Source organism: Gigantopelta aegis, chromosome 8 (genome assembly GCF_016097555.1).
Source record: "Gigantopelta aegis isolate Gae_Host chromosome 8, Gae_host_genome, whole genome shotgun sequence".
Taxonomy (NCBI): Eukaryota; Metazoa; Mollusca; class Gastropoda; order Neomphalida; family Peltospiridae; genus Gigantopelta; species Gigantopelta aegis.
Genome location: NC_054706.1, coordinates 26,296,996 through 26,309,900, shown reverse-complemented (window position 1 = coordinate 26,309,900; position 12,905 = coordinate 26,296,996). Strand labels below are relative to the sequence as shown.

Sequence of the window (12,905 nt, the reverse complement as noted above, 5' to 3'; positions counted from 1 at the left end):
GGTTTTACAGTCACAGACGTCCATTTTACCGTCTCTACTTTGTGTCGCTGGTAAAACTCAATTTACAACAGTAAACCCTGCATTATCATCCACAAATGGTCAAATACAACATAGTTATCCCTTAATTATTTTCTCATGAATTCTTAACCTGACCTCTTGACCTAGTACACCCACCGACCCCCCCCCCCCCCCCCATTTGGCCATGAATTGGTTATACCATCCCAATAGACAATCATTTGGTAACAATTTTGTATTAGTGAGTACCACGTGACTATCGCTTACTTCCTTTTCTTTCTTTTGCTCTTGATTCATACTCTACCTTTGCTTTGACTTACACCGCTACAACAATGCCATACAACTCGTCACAGACTCATCTGAGTACGATGAACTTGACATACAAGAGCTGGCTTTCGAATATGGTAACTATGGTAACGTATGGTGACAGAAAGTAATATGAAAGAGTGTTCTTTTTAGTTTACAAGTGCTGGGTGTTTCTGGAAGACAGTTGCTTTATAATGCATGGGGCGGGATTTAGCTCAGTTGGTTGAGTGCTCGCTTGAGGTGCTTGCATCGCAGGATCGAACCACCTCGGTGGATCCATTCAACTGACTGGTTTTTTCTTGTTCCAAACAGTGCACCACAACTGGTCAAGGGCTGTGGTTCGTGCTTTTCTCTCTGTGGGAAAGTGCATATAAAAGATCCCTAACTGCAGTAGGAAATGTAATGGATTTCCTCTGATGACTACGAGTCAAATGTCAAACCAAATGTGTGACATCCAATAGCTGATGATTAATTAATCAATGTCCTCTAGTGGTGTCATTAAACACATCAAACTTTATTTAATGCATGTTAGTTTACTTTGGAGTATTGAATTAAGTTGACCCTGATGAATACAAGAATGTTAAAAAGAACCCCATCCAGATCTGGATTTCCTAGATCATTAGCAAAGAGAGTAATTCAGTGGGGGATTTTATATGCCAGTATGGTCTCAAACCTAGAGTGAGTGCACCGCTAGGCTCAATGGGTGAGACCACATACACACAGAATTTCACCCACTTCACGGGTGCGAATTTATGTGTGTTGTTCCCGAGTGTATGTCCCCCACATGCAGAGTCCGTGTACTGCGGGCTCAAGCATAGAGCACGGCCCTGTCAAGTAGACTCATACTGAAATGGAAATACTGCAGCTTCACCATTCATCTCATCATCAGCCATGTTTGTAATGTTCACAAACAAAACATGTCTTTGTCTCTGTGTTAAATGTTTGTGGCGTTTTTTTAAAACAAACAAACAAAAAGACTATCTTATCTCTAACATTGATTTTTTTTGTTTTGCAGCTACTCTCAAACAGAAACTAACTCACCAGATTTCTGACCTCAAGGCATACAAAGACAAAGTCCAGAAACTACAAAATGAACTAATCAAGGTCAGTTTTGTTAAATGTGTAATAATTAAATTTTCTTTGCATCTATAAACTTTACAGCAATCTGACTGGTCCAGAGGTGCTTATTTTTTTGTTCATATCTCGATGAACTGAAAAAATTAAGCCACGCCTACTACCCCCCCCCCCCCCCCCCACTGACTCGCACTACTTTTGTGCAACAAGCCAGATTATTCAGGCAACCATATTTAGATATTTTGAAGAAAATACATGTGAAAGCTACAAAAACTATTTTAAAAATGTATACGATAAATTGATGAAAAATGCTACAGCAGAGTAGACATGTAGATCTATACGCATTGATTAAAAACCCCCCAAAAAACCAACCTCTTCGCTAAACATGACATGAGACTCAGTCAGTGGCCAAAGAAATCATGTAGGAAACTTCACGCCTGTAACTTACTTGTAAGCGTTGTAAGTGAAAATTAAAGGTTCCACCGACAGCATAAATGTTAAGACACGTTCCCTTCATTCACTTTCATAAAATATAAACTAAACACGAATAGGACAATTCATTCCAATATAACGAAATGATCCGTAAAATACACAGCAGCTAGATGAAAAGGTGTCGCTTATCAAAATTACGTCATTTACCAAATGACGTCATTTACAAATAAAAAAAATTACCTGATTCAAATAATAGTGAATGAATGTTTGCATTCTTACGCGACATAAGCATCATTGAAATTTACACAAACAATACTACAGGCGTATTTAAAGCTAAACAAAATAAATTCAATTATGTATTGTTAAAGTATGCATATAAATTTAAGTATAAGATTTGACCGCAATTATTTTTGGTTCATGTAAGTATGAACCGAAAAAATGATGTGCACACTTTTGTATCATCACTACGCAGTCATACAGTGTGCACATCATTTTTTCGGTTCATACTTGCATGAACCAAAAATAATTGTGGTCAATTCTTAAATAAATGAATCAATGTTTAGTTCATTTCAGACACATACAAATAAAGTAAAGTAATGTTAAATACCAGAAGATTTATGCTCGGTTTAGTTCAGAAAGTTCAGCATAAATATCTAAAATGTCAAGAATCCTCTACCTAATTTCTGAAGGTTTAGCAAGAGTTTTCTCAAGACTGCCTAATTTTTAGGAAAAACTACAAGAGTGTTATATTTATTTTAAAGGTTTTGATTTTATACATTTGCATGATAATTTCTTTTTCTGTGTTAAGAGTCTTGGCTGGAAATATGAATCCAGTATCTCCTAACCTCTTTTTGTGTGTTAAAGTCTTAATTGGAAATAAGAATCCAGTATCTCCTAACCTCTTTTTGTGTGTTAAAGTCTTGGCTGGAAATATGAATCCAGTATCTCCTAACCTCTTTTTGTGTGTTAAAGTCTTAATTGGAAATAAGAATCCAGTATCTCCTAACCTCTTTATGTGTGTTAGAGTCTCTCCTAACCTCTTTGCCATAATGACCATTGATTCAGAGATAATCTTTTTTTTAAATAAATTTATAAATAGTTTTGTTTTCAAAGTTATAGAATGTATGTATAGAGATTATTATATGAGCTTGTGTGTTGTACTGATTTTACAAAATGGGTGTCAGGATTTTTGTATTCCCTAATCATGAGCAATGGTAATATATAAATCTTGACACAAATTTTGTAAAATCAGTACGACACACACGCGAGTGTAATAATTTCTTTATTATCCATATTATTATTGCTGTTGTGTTAAGAATAACAAGGGTCGTCTCAAAATGTTTCAGCCACAACTACAAGGAGACGAAATGATGTCATATTTCACATGCACAGTCAGAGCTAGAACTGGGAAAGCAAAGTCACATTATGACATCGCTTCCCAAAATTATGTCATTACACTTGTTATTACATGGGTGTTTTTATTAACTCGGCTATGTTGAACGATGTGGATTATAATGTATGTTATTGTATTTTTAGAAAAATGATAAAGAAAAGGAATACCTGAAGATGAATCGTGCGCATGCCTCACAACAGGAACTGCTGCTGCGGCTGCAGGAGAAGGCGCGGAAACTGGCCAAGCTGGAGGAGGCGTGTCGCAAACAGGAGCGCGTCATTGAAAGGCTCGAGAAACTTGTGTACAAGCTGCGAGGACAGCAGCCTAAGAATGGTATGTTGTAGCTCGTAGTTTGGTGTGTAGTTCAGTAGTAGAGCTGTGAGAGAAACTTGTGTACAAGCTGCGAGGACAGCAGCCTAAGAATGGTATGTGTAGCTCGTAGTTTGGTGTGTAGTTCAGTAGTAGAGCTGTGAGAGAAACTTGTGTACAAGCTGCGAGGACAGCAGCCTAAGAATGGTATGTTGTAGCTCGTAGTTTGGTGTGTAGTTCAGTAGTAGAGCTGTGAGAGAAACTTGTGTACAAGCTGCGAGGACAGCAGCCTAAGAATGGTATGTATAGCTCGTAGTTTGGTGTGTAGTTCAGTAGTAGAGCTGTGAGAGAAACTTGTGTACAAGCTGCGAGGACAGCAGCCTAAGAATGGTATGTTGTAGCTCGTAGTTTGGTGTGTAGTTCAGTAGTAGAGCTGTGAGAGACTTGTGTACAAGCTGCGAGGACAGCAGCCTAAGAATGGTATGTTGTAGCTAGTAGTTTGGTGTGTAGTTCAGTAGTAGAGCTGTGAGAGAAACTTGTGTACAAGCTGCGAGGACAGCAGCCTAAGAATGGTATGTTGTAGCTCGTAGTTTGGTGTGTAGTTCAGTAGTAGAGCTGTGAGAGAAACTTGTGTACAAGCTGCGAGGACAGCAGCCTAAGAATGGTATGTTGTAGTTTGGTGTTTGGTGTGTAGTTCAGTAGTAGAGCTGTGAGAGAAACTTGTGTACAAGCTGCGAGGACAGCAGCCTAAGAATGGTATGTTGTAGCTCGGTGTATTGGGGGTGGGAAGATGTATAGCTCTCATACATCAAAATTTATGGTTTGTATTGTCCTGTCTATGGAAATTGCATATATTAATGCTTTTTGGAATATATTTGTATGAATTTTTAAATATCCTTACAGATAATGTTGGACAAGAAATAAAAGATGCATTGATGGAAGAAAACAGAAGATTGAGATCAACAATTGAAGATCTGAACGTAATAATGATAATAATTTAACACAAAGCTTCTTGTATGGGAAATTTAATTTCAAAGAAAAGAACACTTGTTTGTCTTTACATTATTAAAAGAAAACCCAGACTTTTTTCTTCTTCTTTTTTCCACTATATATTTTTTTTGGTCACAACAGTACAATATACATTCACATTATATCATTTTCTATCGTACTAAGTAGACATAACTACCTCTATACTGTACTTTTGTTATATTCTAAATAAGCCATGACAAACAGACCAATTTTTTTTTATCACATTCACATCTAGTATATATAGGCAATAAGACATTTGTAATATTGTTGTATTGTGTCAACTCTGTTTGAATCCATTCTAAACTGGGTACATATGACTTTAAATGACTTTTAAATATTAGTGATTTAATTATTATTATAATAACATTAATCGGATCATTTATTATTTGTCTTAAATCCCAAAATAATATTTACTTTTGTCAAGTTAATTGTCCTGTTTGTTTTCTTATTAATTCATTCTTGTAAGTGGATCAAAAGGGTGTTGATTTTGATACATTTCCAAAATAAATGTATCACAGAACATGGTTCTTTTTCACAAAATAAGCATAAAGGAGAGTTTTAAATAACCAATTGTTTACTGGAAGATAAAATACTAACTTAAAAATTATATATAACCAGGGTTTTCTACCTGCTTGTCTGAGGTTTACTGAGACTTTCCTGGAATTGGGTCATTTGGAAAAAAAATAATGTAAATGGTTTCATTTTTTTAAAAGAAATTTGATTTCACATGTTTGTGTGAATAAGTAGGACTTAGTTTACGCAAGTATAAAGTGCAAGAGAAATGTCTAAACTCTTGAAAAATGGCTAGACTTAAAAAACTTGAGAAATAATTTATAATGCTAAGCAAGGTTGATAGATGAGAAAGATGAATGAAAGTGTGAGCCAGCTTTGACCAGGATTTGAACCACAATCATTAGCTTGATTGTCCAGCAGTAAATCACTATTTACTGGTTGATATCAGTCATATACTAGGATTTCAAAGATTTGGGGACTCCTGGACAGGACACCTAGCACAAATGAAAACTTGTGTCTAGGATGGACATGCCTGAAATGACAGTGGATATGGGCACGTTAACAGAGTTTTCCTTCCTTCCATTTTGGAATACCTGTTGTGCACAACATATCAGATAAGCAATTTATGTAGTTATCTTCAGTTTTCCCAGTTTTGGGCTTAAAATTAATTTTGTAAAAACACTCTTCAGTTGAAATTCAAAACAATTTGTACTGTATTTTCCCACCTTTGATATAAATTGTTATGAATTGAGTGGTTATTTTCCAGGACCAGCTGAAAAGATCAGGTCGGGGGGGTGGAGAGGATCTGGAGAAACTTGAACTGTACCAGGCTCTCGAAAGAGCTGAGGGTCGAATCATGTCATTAGAAAAACAGGTTGGTGATGGTTGTTAGGAATATATCATGCATATATGATTATTGTTATGCACTTAAATGTACCAAGCTCTTAACATGTACCATTTACTTTAAGAATCAGAAAAATTATTATGAAAACTACTTGTTTAAAAACACTTGATTATTAGTTGTAAAGCAGAATACTATTATAATAACACACTTTTTTTGCCAACTTTACAACCTTTTTTTTCATTTCTGTACATCCCATATATTCCTTCATCCCACTTCAAAAAACAACAACAACAAAATGAGCCACATTTACAAAGCTTAAAATTATTAACAAGAATGAGCAGCAACAAAAGTTATTACAGTGCACATGGTTTATAGCTGCATCTGTATATGTTCATCTCACTGCATACATGTTAGAACATTTTAAAAATTATTATTAAATTAAAATTTTACTCTTTTTTTTCTAAATTTAATTTGAAAACCCCCCACAAATTTATATATAATTTGTTTTTAAATAAGTAGATCATGAACTTAATGCCACAGAATTCTTGTTTCTATACTTTCATATGCATTTATTTTCTAACTGTTATAGTTGATGGAAAATGCCCGTACCTGGGGTAAAGAACGTGCTGACCTGTCAATCAAAGTGAATGAGGCGGAGCATGGACTGGGTCGGTCAGCTGGCATGGTTCTCCACGATTTCCCAATAATGGTGAGAAATTAATTTTGAAATTAATTTTTACCCACTACTTTGAAGAATGTATTACAAGAGCAGACAACCAAAACTGGTTATATCCATTCTTTGTTAAAATGAGAGTGGTCCACTATTTTCTTTCTTAATATTTTTTTTATTAAATTAAGAAACTACATAAATGGCTGTTAGATACCATTATTTTGCACTGAGTTGTTTCAAACCTCATCTAGCAAACAAAAGCAAGTTAAATACATTTTTAAACAAGGCGCTGTACAATAACTGCAGTATCTAACAGACCCGAGTGTTATATTTTATTTCTTACATATCCTCAAAAACCCAGTTTAATAAAATAAATAATGAATGAGGTTCTTGTCAGTGGGTGTGTAAGAAATATAGTTTTTTTCTTGGATGACATTTAGGTAATAGGAGTGGTGCTAAGTTATATAATTTGAATCAATCAATAAAAAACTTTTTTTTCTTTTTCTATTTTCAAAACCATGACTTTGGATGTAACCAAATCTGAATAATTAAATTTCTGTTACATGCATCACACTATAATGCCATGCCATTGGTCCAGCTGTAGCAACAGGAGTTTGTTCATTTCTCGATGAATGTAAAAATAGCATTGTCAGATAACGTCATAATTATCTGATGACGTCACTTTATAGTGGTACTTTGTCTCACCAAGAGTTATCATTTAAGAACCAAAAAATAATTTGAAATAAAATAAGAACTTTTAGTGTTATCATTAGCAAGTATGATTCAGATTTAATTACAAATATTATCTGTTATTTCGTTTTCGTTCATCTGGGTATGAACAAAAAAAATCATCTACAAACTTACATGATGTGTGAATGGCCGGCTTAGCCAATTCACACAGATTACAGATGAATTTGTTTTGGTTCAGTTTGTTTGTTTAACAACACCACTAGAGGACATTGATTTATTAATCATCGGCTACTGGATGTAAATTGTTTGTTCACACCCAAAAGAAATAACACACAATCCTTATTTATCATTATCATCATGGTTTTGTTTTTACAATACAATCTTTATTTCTCTATATATGAATAATACAAAGAACATGACACATTTTTAAAACATAAGTATCGAAATGTATGTACTTTAAGTGCATATGTAATTTGCTTAATTGTATATTATTTAACTTGCTTTACTGTGTATTATCTAACTTGCTTTATTGTTATGTAGAAGCAGGATGTAGTTTAATGTCCAGAACAGTGTGCTTGAACCGTAATTGGATATAAAGACTAACATAAATTATTATTATCATCATGTTGTGTATCATCTAACTGTAGGGATAAGATGTAGTTTAATGTCCAGAACAGCATGCTTGAACCTTAATTGGATATAAAGACTAACATAAATTATCACTCTCATCATGTTGTGTATTATCTAACTGTATAGGAGCTGGATGTAGTTAATGTCCAGAACAGTGTGCTTGAACCTTAATTGGATATATAAAGACTATCATTATTATATCATCATGTTGTGTATTATCTAACTGTATAGGAGCTGGATGTAGTTAATGTCCAGAACAGTGTGCTTGAACCTTAATTGAATATATAAAGACTATCATTATTATATCATCATGCTGTGTATTATCTAATTCTGTAGGAGTAAGATGTAGTTCAGTGCTAGAGCGCTCACCTAATCAATCTTACTCAGAGAATCCTTAGATTATTTATTGTTTCAGCTAGATATGGGAAAGCTCGTATATAGGACTTCTTGCTGCTAATCAGGGTGGGGGGCAGTGGGTTTATCACTTTGAAGACTCAGTGTCATATCTCTGCAGGCCATTTGGTTTTTCCCTTCTATCCCAACTGATGCTGAATGAATGAATGAATGAATGAATGAATGAATGTTTAACAACACCCCAGCACCAACTGATGCTGAATGACTGTTAATTGAAAGGCTGTGGTATGTGCGTTCCTTTCTGTAAAAAAAAGTGCAGACAAAAGATTCCTTACTACAAGTGGAAAGATTCCTTACTACAAGTGGAAAGATGTAGCAAGTTATCCTCAGAAGACTTTGTATAAGACTGATCAGTGGTGTTAAACAAAACAAACTTGAACTGTAAATGTCATATCAATTCATATTAGACAATTACAGCAAAATGTATTAAAGGTGATCTTAAGAATTTATTATAGGTGTGTTTAAGTCTCAAACACGGACAATAATTATAAGACATGAGTGAATGGCCAACCAACTGTATTACTGAATATACTCAGTTGTTAGGAAGTAGTATTTGTTTAACGGTACTTCAGCACATATTGAACTACAGCTATTTGGTGTCTAACATGGCTATTTGGTGTCTAACATGGCTATTTGGTGTCTAACATGGCTATTTGGTGACTAAAATATGGCTATTTGGTGTCTAACATGGCTATTTGGTGTCTAACATGTGGCTATTTGGTGTCTAACATGGCTATTTGGTGTCTAACATGTGGCTATTTGGTGTCTAACATGTGGCTATTTGGTGTCTAACATGTGGCTATTTGGCATCTAACATGGCTGTTTGGTGTCACAAATTTGACTAGTTGATGTCTAACATGGCTATTTGATGTCTAACATTTGGCTATTTGATGTCTAACATTTGGCTATTTGATGTCTAACATGGCTATTTGGTGTCTTGGTATGTGGCTATTTGGTGTCTAACATGTGGCTATTTGGTGTCTAACATGGCTATTTGGTGTCTAACATGTGGCTATTTGGTGTCTAACATGGCTATTTGGTGTCTAACATGTGGCTATTTGGTGTCTAACATGTGGCTATTTGGTGTCTAACATGTGGCTATTTGGCATCTAACATGGCTGTTTGGTGTCACAAATTTGACTAGTTGATGTCTAACATGGCTATTTGATGTCTAACATTTGGCTATTTGATGTCTAACATTTGGCTATTTGATGTCTAACGTGGCTATTTGGTGTCTTGGTATGTGGCTATTTGGTGTCTAACATGTGGCTATTTGGTGTCTAACATGTGGCTATTTGGTGTCTAACATGTGGCTATTTGGTGTCTAACATGGCTATTTGGTGCTATTTGGCATCTAACATGGCTATTTGGTGTCTAATGTGGCTATTTGGTGTCTAACATGTGGCTATTTGGTGTCTAACATGGCTAATTGGTGCTATGTGGCTATTTGGTGTCTAACATGTGGCTATTTGGTGTCTAACATGTGGCTATTTGGTGTCTAACATGTGGCTATTTGGTGTCTAACATGGCTATTTGGTGTCTAATATGTGGCTATTTGGTGTCTAACATGTGGCTATTTGGTGTCTAACATGTGGCTATTTGATGTCTAACATGGCTATTTGGTGTCTAACATGACTAGTTGATGTCTAACATGGCTATTTGGTGTCTAACATTTGGCTATTTGGTGTCTAACATGTGGCTATTTGGTGTCTAACATGGCTATTTGGTGTCTAACATGGCTATTTGGTGTCTAACATGTGGCTATTTGGTGTCTAACATGTGGCTATTTGGTGTCTAACATGTGGCTATTTGGCATCTAACATGGCTGTTTGGTGTCACAAATTTGACTAGTTGATGTCTAACATGGCTATTTGATGTCTAACATTTGGCTATTTGATGTCTAACATTTGGCTATTTGATGTCTAACGTGGCTATTTGGTGTCTTGGTATGTGGCTATTTGGTGTCTAACATGTGGCTATTTGGTGTCTAACATGGCTATTTGGTGTCTGGTATGTGGCTATTTGGTGTCTAACATGTGGCTATTTGGTGTCTAACATGTGGCTATTTGGTGTCTAACATGTGGCTATTTGGTGTCTAAAATGTGGCTATTTGGTGTCTAACATGGCTATTTGGTGTCTAACATGTGGCTATTTGGCATCTAACATGGCTATTTGGTGTCTAATGTGGCTATTTGGTGTCTGACATGTGGATATTTGGTGTCTAACATGGCTAATTGGTGTTTAATATGTGGCTATTTGGTGTCTAATATGACTATTTGGTGTCTAACATGTGGCTATTTGATGTCAAACATGTGGCTATTTGGTGTCTGACATGGCTATTTGGTGTCTAATATGTGGATATTTGGTGTCTAATATGTGACTATTTGGTTTCTAACATGTGGCTATTTGGTGTCTAAATGTGGCTATTTGGCATTTAAGTGTGGCTATTTGGTGTCTAAATGTGGCTATTTGGTTAATGACACCTCAGCATATTTTTAACTATGGCTATTTAGTGTCTAATATGTGGCTATTTGGTTTCTAACACGTGGTTATTTGGTTTTTAACATGTGCCTATTTTGTGTCTAACATGTAGCTAATTGGTTGTCTAACATGTGACTATTTGGTATCTAACATGTGACTATTTGGTGTATAACAAAACATTTTGGTGTCTAACATGTGGGTACTTGGTGTCTAACATGTGGCTATTTGGTTGTCTAACATGTGGCTATTTGGTATCTAACATGTGCCTATTTGGTGTCTAACATGTGCTATTTTGTGTCGGACATGTGACTATGTGGTGTCTGACATGTGGCTATTTGGTGTCTGACATGTTGCTATTTTGTGTCTGACATGTGACTATTTGGTGTCTGACATGTGGCTATTTGATGTCTAACATGTGGCTATTTGGTTGTCTAACATGTGCCTATTTGGTGTCTAACATGTGGCTAATTGGTTGTCTAACATGTGACTATTTGGTATCTAACATGTGACTATTTGGTGTATAACAAAACTATTTGGTGTCTAACATGTGGGTACTTGATGTCTAACATGTGGCTGTTTGGTTGTCTAACATGTGGCTGTTGGGTATCTAACATGTGCCTATTTGGTGTCTGACATGTGGCTATTTGGTGTCTTGACATGTGACTATTTCAACATTTGGTCAGTACAGAGAAAGAGAGGAAACACTACAGCCACATAGGCTATTGTTATCAACAAAGCAGCAAGGGATCTTTTATATGAACTTTCCCATAGTTATAGGACAATGGTTTAGGAAAGCTACATATGACTAAAGGATAACTAACCTTTCTTAAATTAGAGCCTAATAATCACTGAACAATGTGCTGGGGTGTCATGTAACATTTTTTTCCTTCCATTGCTGAAGTCTGTGTTGTTTTTTGTTGCAGGATGAACTGCGATATAACAGAACTAGACTGGATCCGCTTCTTAAGTGATAGAATGTAGAGTAGTAGATCAGTGCCACAGTTGTAGAAATCAGTGCTATTCATGCTTCATCTAGAGCTGCAGGTAAAAACATCGGCAATCATCAATCAGTTGGAATGCAGTAGGAACCTCAAGGAGACTTACTGTATTTACTTATTATTATTATTTTTATTAAATTTGTTTTTGTATTACAGGATGAACTGCGATGTCACAGAGCTAGACTCGATCCACTTCTTCTTAGATGTTAGAATGTTAGCTAGGAATTCTGTACATGAAAAACATGTTTGTTTTAAAAGTCTCTGTGCTATAATCTGTCATTCGTCTAAAGATATAGGTAAAAATTAAGACCTAGTTTGCATATAGTAGAAAATGCTAGAAACCCTTATGTATTTATTTTAATTTCAATTCTAGGGGCATTGTATTATTATTTTCCAAAATAATTGGGGAGTTGGGATGGAGGTGAGTACAAAAATACTCTCATGTACACAGGTATATTTAAAAACAGTCAGTTAGTGCTTGAACATTTTCTGGGCAGTAAGTGAGTCTGTGGGAGCCTAATGTTTTGTGGGTGGTAGGTTGGTGATATGGGGTTGGACTGTAGTTTACAATTGTCCAGTGCTAGCATAGTATACATGTACACTGTTTCAACAAATATATTGGTCAACATATATCCTTTCTTGTACGTGTGTGAGTGCGTGCATGCATTCATGCATGTGTGTGTGAATGTGGTTAGCACAGTTCATATGTGGTACAATATTTGGTACAAACGATAGTTTCATAAAGTTGAAGCTTACTTCAGCCATGCCCATGATTCAACGTTAAAAATGGCAAAGACAGACTTTTTCATGATAGTCATGTTGTAAATGTTAATGATATAACATATATGGAGGCTATTTCATTGGGTTTTTTCGAATACGATTTTTATGTCAACGAGTGATGTGTGAAAACCATATTTTCACGAATTGCGAAGCAGTGAGTGAAAATATGGTTTTCACACATCACGAGTTGACATAAAAATCATATTTGAAAAAAACATGAAATGGTCTATTTATTATATACATCTTTCCTAATTTTTGACAATATCTTTCGCTTTTTGTTAATATCTTTCGCTTATCCTATCAAAAACATGTAATGCCATGATATAT

At 35.4% G+C, this 12,905-nt stretch overlaps 1 protein-coding gene across 1 annotated transcript in view; it reads left to right on the top strand.

Moving 5' to 3' along the window:
- The window catches only part of LOC121379583 (coiled-coil domain-containing protein 33-like), a gene marked incomplete at its 5' end in the record, with an annotated part of 42,015 nt that extends 29,318 nt beyond the window's left edge, over nt 1-12,697 (top strand). The window contains 6 exons of the mRNA XM_041508231.1: nt 1,337-1,425; nt 3,364-3,553; nt 4,433-4,509; nt 5,838-5,945; nt 6,505-6,624; nt 11,955-12,697. Coding sequence (XP_041364165.1) covers nt 1,337-1,425; nt 3,364-3,553; nt 4,433-4,509; nt 5,838-5,945; nt 6,505-6,624; nt 11,955-12,008 — 638 coding nt within the window. The remainder of the gene's footprint in view (nt 1-1,336; nt 1,426-3,363; nt 3,554-4,432; nt 4,510-5,837; nt 5,946-6,504; nt 6,625-11,954) is intronic.
- Nucleotides 12,698-12,905: the final 208 nt, after the last annotated feature.